Here is an 11,841-nt window from a genome sequence, read left to right on the forward strand (position 1 = left end):
ATAGAGTGAGGCAGAGAGGGGGGTGTTTGCATATCGACCAGAGCAGCCCCTACTCCAGGGACAGAGACAGAGAGAGAGGCTAGACTAGAGCTCTATCAGTCTGTAGCTAAATCTTATTTCATGTTTTCTTAATTACAATCAATGCCACCCCATTTCAACTCCCCTAGCCTTTGTTATGTGTGGATAATCAATGTGGACGGCTGCATTTGGCCTGGGTCCTACTAGGGCTGTTACTGTAGGTATTCACCATACTGGCTCAATGAGTGCTAATACACTCCGCTTATGAACAATAGAGGGGAATGGATATTTCTTCACTTCCGTAAATACATCTCATGTTGGAATGTTGAAGACAGCGAAGCCAGAATTCTGATCCACTGACTAGCTTGAATTGTGTTTCACTTTGGTGACATTGAGAGAGAGAGAGAGAGAGAGAGAGAGAGAGAGAGAGAGAGAGAGTTAAGCCTGTGTTGGCTAGCAGTAGGATCAGGATCAGGTGGGATAAAGCCAAGGGGTTACTCCAGCAGCCACATTCCTAATGTGATTTTCCCTCCAATTATTATTCTGATTATTTCTTCAGCTTTTATGCAGTACAGCATATTGTGTTCCACAACAATATGCTAGCATTAAGTAAAAGGGTTTATGAGACGGAGCTGGTAAGCACCTCGCGGGGAGAGGAGAGTAGAGAGGAGAGAGGAGAGAGGAGAGAGGAGAGAGGAGAGATGAGAGGAACAGAGATAGCATCTGTCTGTTTGCCCAATGAGTGGCAGATGGCTGGTGAGAGAGAAGGAGAGAGAAAGAGAGGGAGAGCGGTAACGTTGGTTTGATATGAAAAAGTACAAAATGTATGCACTCACTACTGTAAGTCGCTCTGGATAAGAGCATCGGCTAAATGACTAGAAAGTAAATGTAGTGATGTCTTTGCTAGATTGGATTAAATCTGGATTAGGCCCCTCTCTCTCTTTTCGTCTCCCTCTCTATTTCTTTCCAATGTTGCTTCATCACTTGCCCTTGCGTTCTCATACAATCATTTTCCCTCTCAGAAAGTTACACTCTCAGAAAAACCCTCCAAGGTGTAATCATGTGTATAACTACCAGGAAGCAACATCTCCGCAATATCTGTGTGTGTGTCTTCAAAGTGTGTGTGTGTGTGTGTGTGTGTGTGTGTGTGTGTGTGTGTGTGTGTGTGTGTGTGTGTGTGTGTGTGTGTGTGTGTGTGTGTGTGTGTGTGTGTGTGTGTGTGTGTCTGTGTGTGTGTGTGTGTGTGTGTGTGTGTGTGTCCTTACATGGCTTTTTGGGAGGCAGGGCCAGTTGAGGGTTGAGGTAAGGGCTGTTCTCAGCGTCTATCCGGCGCTTGTACTTCTGTCTACCACCACGCACCCGGTCCAGCCGCACACCTAGACAGACAGACAGACAGACAGACAGACAGACAGACAGACAGACAGACAGACAGACAGACAGACAGACAGACAGACAGACAGACAGACAGACAGACAGACAGACAGACAGACAGACAGACAGACAGGTTAGAGATTAAACAGTTACACATGCGCAAAGATAGATCATAACCAGGGAGAAAGAGAGGAAATGGATGTGTGTGTTTTGGGATTGTTCTGGTTGTTATCATCCCTGTATAACAGTGTCCTGTGGCCTTAGCCAGTCGCTCATTTATCAAGGTGCTATAGCAGTAAAATATATCTAGTCGTGTTTCTCTCTCTCTCTAACCCCCCCCCCTCTCTCGCTAGTCTTTCCACCTTAAAGACCTATCTCTGTCTTTAATTAATTGACACACAAAGGAGCCCTAATTTAATTATGCACAGCTCTCCTGGGATTGGCTGTTTCCTTGGTTACCACTTAAAGGTGGACAGGGAGAGGCCCATGTTATGTTGGGATGAGAGAGGAGAGGAGATAAGAGCAGAGGAGATAAGAGCAGAGGAGAGTAGGTGTAGTGGAGGATCCTGTTCCTCTAGAGAACTCTCTGCAGTCAGAGACAACGGGCTGAATTTAGACATTTCTAAAGGAACCACACACACACTCATGAACGCACCCCCCAAACACACACCTTTCTCTACCTTTCTACCATGGTTGATTAAAAAAATGAACCCACACACACTACTCTCCCCCCAGAATAGACGGGGGTCTTAGTAAGATGTCACATTAGTGACATGGTGAGTTTCTAGCGTAGACAGAGAAATGTCAAGGCCCACGACACAGAGCTGTTGTCAGCCTCTACTGCTAACGAGCTGTAACCAGATACACTCAGTCACACGCACACACACAAACAAACCTACAGTGCCTTGAAAAAGTATTCACCCCACTTGGCGTTTTTCCTATTCTGTTGCATTACAACCTGAAATTTAAATATATTTTTATTTGGATCTCATGTAAAGGACATAGACAAAATTGGTGAAGTGAAATTAAAAAAATAACTTGTTTATTAAAAAACTGATACATAATAAAAAACGGAAAAGTGGTGCGTGCATATGTATTCACCCCCTTTGTTATGAAGCCCCTAAATAAGATCTGGTGCAACCAATTACCTTCAGAAGTCACATAATTAGTTAAATAAAGTCCACCTGTGTGCAATCTAAGTGTCACATGATCTGTCACATGATCTCAGTATATATACACTTGTTCTGAAAGGCCCCAGAGTATGCAACACCACTAAGCAAGGGGCACCACCAAGCAAGCGGCACCATGAAGACCAAGGAGATCACCAAACAGGCCAGGGACAAAGTTGTGGAGAAATACAGGACAGGGTTGGGTTATAAAAAAATGTCCAAAACTTTGAACATCCCACGGAGCACTATTCAATTAATTATAAAAAAAATTAAAAAAAGAAAGGATAGGGCACCACAACAAATGTGCAAAGAGAGGGCTGCCCACCAAAACTCACAGACCAGGCAAGGAGGGCATTAATCAGAGAGGCAACAAATAGACCAAATATAACCCTGAAGGAGCTGCAAAGCCCCACAGAGGAGATTGGAGTATCTGTCCATAGGACCACCTTAAGCCGTACACTCCACAGAGCTGGGCTTTACGGAAGAGTGGCCAGAAAAAACCCAGAGAACACCATCCCACCATGGTGGTGGCAGTATCATGCTGTGGGGATGTTTTTCATCAGCAGGGACTGGGAAACTGGTCAGAATTGAAGGAATGATGGATAGCGCTAAATACAGGGAAATTCTTGAGGGAAACCTGTTTCAGTCTTCCAGAGATTTGACTGGGACGGAGGTTGACCTTCCAGCAGGACAATGACCCTAAGCATACTGCTAAAGCAACACTCGAGTGGTTTAAGGGGAAACATTTAAATGTCTTGGAATGGCCTAGACAAAGCCCAGACCTCAATCCAATTGAGAATCTGTGGTATGACTTAAAGATTGCTGTACACCAGCGGAACCCATCCAACTTGAAGGAGCTGGAGCAGATTTGCCTTGAAGAATGGGCAAAAATCCCAGTGGCTAGATGTACCAGGCTTATAGAGACATACCCAAAGAGACTTGCAGCTGTAATTGCTGCAAAAGGTGGCTCTACAGAGTATTGACTTTGGGAGGGTGAAAAGTTATGCACGCTCAAGTTTTCTGTTTTTCTTTTTTATTTGTTTCACAATAAAACATATTTTGCATCTTCAAAGTGGTAGGCATGCTAAGTAAATCAAATGATACAAACCCCCCAAAAATCCATTTTAATTCCAGGTTGTAAGACAACAAAATAGGAAAAATGCCAAAGGGGGGTGAATACTTTCGCAAGCCACTGTATAATGAAAAACATGCACGTTGCAGGCTGACATGTATGGTTTGATGGCTTTCACATACTGTATGGCCAGCTACAGGACTGTAACACATGTATAGGTGTCCTTACTGAGAGAGAGAGCTAGATATATATAAAAATATATATATAGAGAGAGAGAGAGAGAGAGGAGTGGGATTGAAGGAGAGAGGGAGGGCTAAGGGGAATTGGAGGAGAGGAGAGAAATGGAGGAGAGGAGTGAAACCCATAGGAGGAGTGACGGAGAGGAAATTCATTTCATCATGTCATAAATCTGCGCCTGATTACAAGACACTTAGGGTTTTAATTAAGGAAGCAGACAGATAGGCCTATTGTCTGACTGGAGTGTTCGCTTCCTTTTAAATGATGCTCTTCTCTTGGGCCTTTACTAGAAACCCACAGATGACCATAAAGACATTACAAGACTTGTTGAGGATTTCATAGCGGTGGTAGAATCCCTTCTGGCATCTAGCAAATTTATAGGGAAGGAGAGGGACGGAGAGAGAGGGAGGGAAGAAGGGGAGGTAGAGGGAGAGGGAAGGAGAGATAAAGAGGGGAAATGTAGAGGGAGAGGGATGGAGAGAGGGAGGGGGACTCTTACTCTCACAGTCCATTAATACAAAGGTGGAGTGGAGGAAGGAGGAAGAGAAGCGATAGATGACTAGGAGATGAGGAGAGATAGATGACTAGGAGATGAGGAGAGATAGATGACTAGGAGACGAGGAGATGACGAGAGATAGATTTTTAAAATGTTTTATTTCATTTTTATTTAACCAGGTAGGCTAGTTGAGAATAAGTTCTCATTTACAATTGCGACCTGGCCAAGATAAAGCAAAGCAGTTCGACACATACAACAACACAGAGTTACACATGGAATAAACAAACATACAATCAATAATACAGTAGAAAAAAAAGTCTATATACATTGTGTGCAAATGAGGTAAGATGAGGGAGGTAAGGCAATAAATAGGCCATGGTGGGGAAGTAATTACAATTTAGCAATTAAACACTGGAATGGAAGATGTGCAGAAGATGAATATGCAAGTAGAGATACTGGGGTGCAAAGGAGCAAGAAAAATAAATAAATACCGTATGGGGATGAGGTAGTTAGATGGGCTATTTACAGATGGGCTATGTACAGGTGCAGTGATCTGTGAGCTGCTCTGCCAGCTGGTGCTTAAAGCTAGTGAGGGAGATGCGTGTCTCCAGCTTCAGTGATTTTTGCAGTTTGTTACAGTCATTGGCAGGAGAGAACTGGAAGGAAAGGTGGCCGAAGGAGAAATTGGTTTTGGGGGTGACCAGTGAGATATACCTGCTGGAGCGCGTTCTACGGGTGGGTGCTGCTATGGTGACCAGTGAGCTGAGATAAGCGGGGCTTTACCTAGCAGAGACTTGTAGATGACCTGGAGCCAGTGGGTTTGGCGACGAGTATGAAGCGAGGGCCCACCAACGAGAGCATACAGGTCGCAGTGGTGGGAAGTATATGGGACTTTGGTGACAAACCGATGGCACTGTGATAGACTACATCCAATTTTTTGAGTAGAGTGTTGGAGGCAATTTTTTAAATGACATCGCCGAAGTCGAGGATCGGTAGGATAGTCTTTTTTACGAGGGTATGTTTGGCAGCATGAGTGAAGGATGCTTTGTTGCGAAATAGGAAGCCGATTCTAGATTTAACTTTGGGTTGGAGATGCTTAATGTGAGTCTGGAAAGAGAGTTTACAGTCTAACCAGACACCTTGGTATTTGTAGTTGTCCACATATTGTATGTCAGAACCGTCCAGAGTAGTGAGGCTGGACGGGCGGGCAGGTGCGGGCAGCGATCGGCTGAAGAGCATGCATTTAGTTTTACTTGCAGTTGGAGGCCACGGAAGGAGAGTTGTATGGCATTGAAGCTCGGTTAGTTAACACAGTGTCCAAAGAAGGGCCAGAAGTATACAGAATTATACAGATGACTAGGAGAGATGAGAAGATGTGGAGAGAAGGGGTGAGATGGTGTGTGTGTGTGTGGGGGGGGCTATATTCTAGGTAGAGGATGATGAAGAGATTTGTGGGTCTTTGTGTGTGTGTGTGTGTGTGTGTGTGTGTGTGTGTGTGTGTGTGTGTGTGTGTGTGTGTGTGTGTGTGTGTGTGTGTGTGTGTGTGTGAGAGAGAGAGAGAGAGAGAGAGATGAAGTGAAACAGACTAGTCTTGCTTACGGACAGGCTGAACACCTTCTTCGCTCGCTTTGAGGATAACACGTTGCCAACAACGCGGCCCGCTACCAAGGACTGTGGGCTCTCCTTGTCTGTGGCTGACGTGAATAACACATTTAAACGTGTTAACCCTCGCAAGGCTGCCGGCCAAGATGGCATCCCTAGCCGCGTCCTCAGAGCATGTGCAGACCAGCTGGCTGGAGTGATTACGGACATATTCAATCGCTCCCTATCCCAGTCTTCTGTCCCCACATGCTTCAAGATGGCCACCATTGTTCCTGTGCCCAAGAAACTAAATGACTATCGCCCCGTAGCACTCACTTCTGTCATCATGAAGTGCTTTGAGAGGCTAGGGATCATATCACCTATACCTTACCTGACACCCTAGACCCACTTCAATTTGCTTACCACCCCTATAGATCCACAGACGATGCAATCGCCATCGCCATCGCACTGCGAACTGTCCTATCCCATCTGGACAAGAGGAATACCTATGTAAGAATGCTGTTCATTGACTATAGCTTAGCATTCAACACCATAGTACCCTCCAAGATCATCTTTAAGTTGGAGGCCCTGGGTCTGAACCCTGCCCTGTGCAACTGGGTCCTGGACTTCCTGACGGGTCGCCCCCAGGTGGTGAAGGTAGGAAACAACACCTCCACTTCGCTGATACTCAACACTGGGCCCACAAGGAACAAGGCCTGTTCACCCCGCTATCATCCAGAAGGTGAGGTCAGTACAAGTGCATCAACACTGGGACCGAGAGACTGAAAAACAGCTTCTATCTCTAGGCCATCAGACTGTTAAATTCTGTTAAATAGCCATCACTAGCATCACCATCACATCATTAGAGGCTGCTGCCTTATATACTGTATAGAATCACTGGCCACTTTAATAATGGAACACTGGTCAGTTTAATAATGTTTACATTTTTTGCATTACTCATCTCATATATATTTACTGTATTCTATCCTATTCTACTGTATGTAAGTCAATGCCGCTCTGACATCGCTCGTCCAATATTTAATTCCATTCCTTTACTTTAGATTTGTGTGTATTGTATTGTGTGTATTGTGTGTATTGTTGTGAAATTGTTAGATATTACTGTTAGATATTACTGCACTGTTGGAGCTAGAAACACGAATTTCACTACACACGCAATAACATCTGCTAAATACGTGTATGTGACAAATAAACATTTGATTTCATTTAATTTAGATTTCTATGTGATTGTATCTGAGTGTGTGTGGAGCGTCTGTTGATTGTCGGCTGACAGAGAGCATGTTCACTGCTTTGGTTTATCTTAAAACGCCGGGGGAATCATGCCACTGTGTGTGTGTATGTATGTGAGGTGTGTGTGTTAAAACACTAGGGCAATTGTGTCACTAGGGCCTGCATACACACCCAGCATTATTGCTAGCCCCCATAAAGCCTTGTGTAAAGCCCTATCCCTTCTTTCATCTCTCCTCCCTCTTAGCTGTCTCCCTCCCCTGCCTTCCCGCTTTTCTCTTCTCCTCTAGTCTCCCTCCTCCTCCCCCCCTTTCTTTCCCCCTTCCCCTCTTTCGCTCTCCTCTCCCACTCCATCCTTTTCCATCCTTTCTGTCCCCCTCCCATGCATTCCCCCTCCTCTCTTCCCCTCTCATCCCTCTCCTCTTCCACTCTCATCCTCCTCTCCTCTCTTCCCCTCTCATCCCCCTCCTCTCTTCCCCTCTCATCCCACTCCTCTTCCACTCTCATCCCCCTCCTCTCTTCCCCTCTCGTCCCTCTCCTCTTCCACTCTCATCCTCCTCTCCTCTTCCCCTCTCATCCCCCTCTCCTCTTCCACTCTCATCCCCCTCTCCTCTTCCCTTCTCATCCCCTCTCCTCTTCCCCTCTCACCCCTCTCCTCTTCCCCTCTCATCCCGCTCTTCTCTTTCCCCTCATCCCCCGCTCCTCTCCCCTCTCATCCCTCTCCTCTTCCACTCTCATCCTCCTCTCCTCTCTTCCCCTCTCATCCCCCTCCTCTCTTCCCCTCTCATCCCCCTCCTCTTCCACTCTCATCCCCCTCCTCTCTTCCCCTCTCATCCCTCTCCTCTTCCACTCTCATCCTCCTCTCCTCTTCCCCTCTCATCCCCCTCTCCTCTTCCACTCTCATCCCCCTCTCCTATACCCCTCTCATCCCCTCTCCTCTTCCCTTCTCATCCCCTCTCCTCTTCCCCTCTCACCCCTCTCCTCTTCCCCTCTCATCCCGCTCTTCTCTTTCCCCTCATCCCCCGCTCCTCTCCCCTCTCATCCCTCTCCTCTTCCCCTCTCATCCCCCTCCTCTCTTCCCCTCTCATCCCTCTCTCCTCTCTTCCTCTCTCATCCCGCTCTTCTCTTTCCCCTCATCCCCCGCTCCTCTCCCCTCTCATCCCTCTCCTCTTCCCCTCTCATCCCCCTCCTCTCTTCCCCTCTCATCCCTCTCTCCTCTCTTCCTCTCTCATCCACCTCTCCTCTTCCCCTCTCATCCTCATCTCCTCTCTTCCCCTCTCATGCCCCTCTCATCTTCCCACTCACCCCCCTCACCTCTCGCCCTCTCTCCCCACTAACAGTTGGCTGATAGAGCCAACAGCCGCGTGTCGCTGTGAAATACACCCCCACTGCTACAAAACACAATCTCTCAACCGTAGCTCTTTAATGCACGCATGTGCACATGCACGGTGGTCAATGAGCCACCACCATGGTTGCGTCTAAGGCAGAACTAGCCGCTCGGGAAGGCATCTTAATCAAGCTCCGAGCTAAGCCAAGAGAAGAACTACCTTACACCACGAAATACAGGCCATGCTGTCCTCTGCCTGTTCCCCTTTTCTTTTCCTCAGAGTCTTCCTCTCTTCCCTCTATTCTCTCCCTCCACTACCTCCACTCCCTCTCTCTGTATCAGGAAGGATTCCCTTGCTTTCCAGGTCTCTGATTTGTTCTAGCCGTAAGGCCCCTGCGTGTTTCTCTGTTTTCTCATTTCAATGCTCCGCTTTCCTTTTATTCTCCCCCTCTCCTTTTTTATTATTTCCATTACAGGCCCAGTGTGGTTTTCTAGCAGGCAGTAGAGTGGAACACCCATGGGTCCTGAGGAAGGACCCAAGCGCTCAGAGAAACGGAGTGGTGCCTCAATCCCAAACGCTGTGGTTCACCAAAACACAAAGTCACACACACAGAAAGACACAAACACACAATGACTAATAAACCACCTGGCCAACAGAGCAGACCAGATAAGCCTTGTGTGTGTGTCTGTGTATTCGTATTGTCATTTGTACTTTGATACCGATACCAGGTTTAGTACCACGATACTCACGATACTCGATACCATCATGAGACTCGATAACATCACGATACTCGATACCATCATGATACTCGATAACATCACGATACTCGACAACATCACGATACTCGATACTATCATGGTACTCGATAACACCATGATACTCGATAACATCACGATACTCGATACCATCATGATACTCGATACTATCATGATACTCGATAACACCATGATACTCGATAACATCACGATACTCGATACCATCATGATACTCGATAACACCATGATACTCGACAACATCACGATACTCGATACCATCATGATACTCGATACCATCATGATACTCGATACCATCATGATACTCGATAACATCACGATACTCGACAACATCACGATACTCGATACTATCATGGTACTCGATAACACCATGATACTCGATGACATCACGATACTTGACAACATCACGGTACTCGATACCATCATGATACTCGATAACATCACGATACTCGACAACATCACGATACTCGATACTATTATGGTACTCGATAACACCATGATACTCGACAACATCACGATACTCGATACCATCATGATACTCGATAACATCACGATATTCGATAACATCACGATACTCAATAACATCATGTCATGACGTTGGCCTGGGGGTAGGTTTATGACAGTCATAAATACCTCTTCCCCCCTTTTTCCTCTCTCTACCCTACTGATGTGACATTAGAAAACCCCTTGGTTAACACAGAGATTCTGGGAACATCAGAAGGTGGGGGGAAATGAACTATATTCTGGTAATCCGACCAATTGAACATATGCGGTGGTACTTAATGAATAGGATGTCAGTTCGGTTGTCATCTGAGACATTCTCATCAATGATAGGATGACATAAACTCTACAGTGGAAAGTCTACACATCAAAGTTATCGGATTCACATGGAATTGTTGTTCAATTTGAATGTTTGAATATGAAATTATTCGTGATGGGATGAAATGTGATTTTAGCTTCTAAAATGTGAGAATTTGGTTTTTATGAGTGAATTAGGCCCGACTCAGTGGCCCGCCCACGTGAAGAGACATAGGTTGTAAATTATGAAACACACCCCTTTTCTCCCTCCACTATATAAGCCCTTGACGAAAATGTAACCTCCTGTTCCAAGTACGTGAGGTCTGCAGCCTCTGCGTTAAAAAGGACTAACAAGACAACTACAGAACTAAGCCAACATCAGCGTGAGCTTTGGTTGCGAATGGTATGAACTTTGCACTCTTATTCACTACAGAAGTGATACCTCCTAGCCGTTGAGTTAGCAACAGCAGACGCAAACTCGGGCTAGGAAAGGACAGACAGAGTATCCCGTCTACCACACAACGACATTACTACAACGTATCCAATTGACCACCAGAGACATTCCTCAAAGGACAAAGGACTCGGTTGGGCAACACGGCCTCCCATCTACCACCAACCTACCGAAGCGCAGCTCAGAGTAAATATTTATTGCATTTTCCTTTTCCAAATGGGCGGAAATTTAGAATGCATAAGATACTGTATTTACGATAGCACAGCTTCGCCCCTTTGTTCCTCAGTCTTCCCATTCTTTCACTCAAACCCAGCCCCTTTTCTTTTGCGTAATCAGCTGTCATATCTGTTCCGCCCGCTAGGGATGTTTTCCTTTATGACGTCATTTGAAATCAAAGTATGATTCATTCTGTGTATATGTAATTCTGTGTGATTAGTTAGGTATCTAGTAAATAAATAATTAAACCCAATTTTGTATTGCTGATTCAACTTGTTAGCCAGGGTTCGTGAAGATAACCAAGAATGTACAACTTTCAGATGAGACTGAATTAAGGTGACGATTAATATTGACTGCTATTGATGTAAAATATTACTAGGTCTTTAAGAGTTTATTCGGAAGATAACAGCTCTATAAATATTATTTTGTGGTGCCCCGACTCTCTAGTTAATTACATTTACATGATTAGCTCAATCAGGTAATATTAATTACGGAGAAAGGATTTTATAGAATAGCATGTCATATCACTTAATCCAGCATAGCCAAAGGCACGACAATCACGATACTCGATAACATCCCGATACTCGACAACATCACGATACTCGATAACAGCACAATACTCAATAACATCACGATGTTCAACAACATCACGATACTCGACAACATCACGATACTCGACAACATCACGATACTCGATAACATCACGATACTCGACAACATCACGATACTCGATAACATCACGATACTCGACATCATCACGATACTCGACAAAATCTCGATACTCGATAACGTCACGATACTCGACATCGTCACGATACTCGACATCATCACGATACTCGACAACATCACGGTACTCGATAACATCTCGATACTCGATAACATCGCGATACTCGACAACATCACGATACTCGATAACATCACTATACTCGATAACATCACAATACTCGACAGCATCTTGATACTCGATAACATCACTATACTCGATAACATCTTGATACCACAAAAAAAAAAAAAAGAAGGCATATTAGCCAAAGTCACAGAATGGCACGGGATCCAAACAGATAAACTCAGCTACTGCTCTGTTCC

The 11,841-nt window shown here is 45.3% G+C and overlaps 1 protein-coding gene across 1 annotated transcript in view; it reads right to left on the bottom strand.

The window, feature by feature from the left end:
* LOC120037530 (estrogen-related receptor gamma-like) overlaps positions 1 to 1,394 on the bottom strand; it is a gene marked incomplete at both ends in the record, with an annotated part of 4,398 nt that extends 3,004 nt beyond the window's left edge. Inside the window, one exon of the mRNA XM_038983569.1 lies at positions 1,284 to 1,394. Within this exon, the coding sequence (XP_038839497.1) occupies positions 1,284 to 1,394 (111 nt within the window). The remainder of the gene's footprint in view (positions 1 to 1,283) is intronic.
* Between the last annotated feature and the right edge of the window lie 10,447 nt (positions 1,395 to 11,841).

Source organism: Salvelinus namaycush, unplaced genomic scaffold (assembly GCF_016432855.1).
Source record: "Salvelinus namaycush isolate Seneca unplaced genomic scaffold, SaNama_1.0 Scaffold1751, whole genome shotgun sequence".
Taxonomy (NCBI): Eukaryota; Metazoa; Chordata; class Actinopteri; order Salmoniformes; family Salmonidae; genus Salvelinus; species Salvelinus namaycush.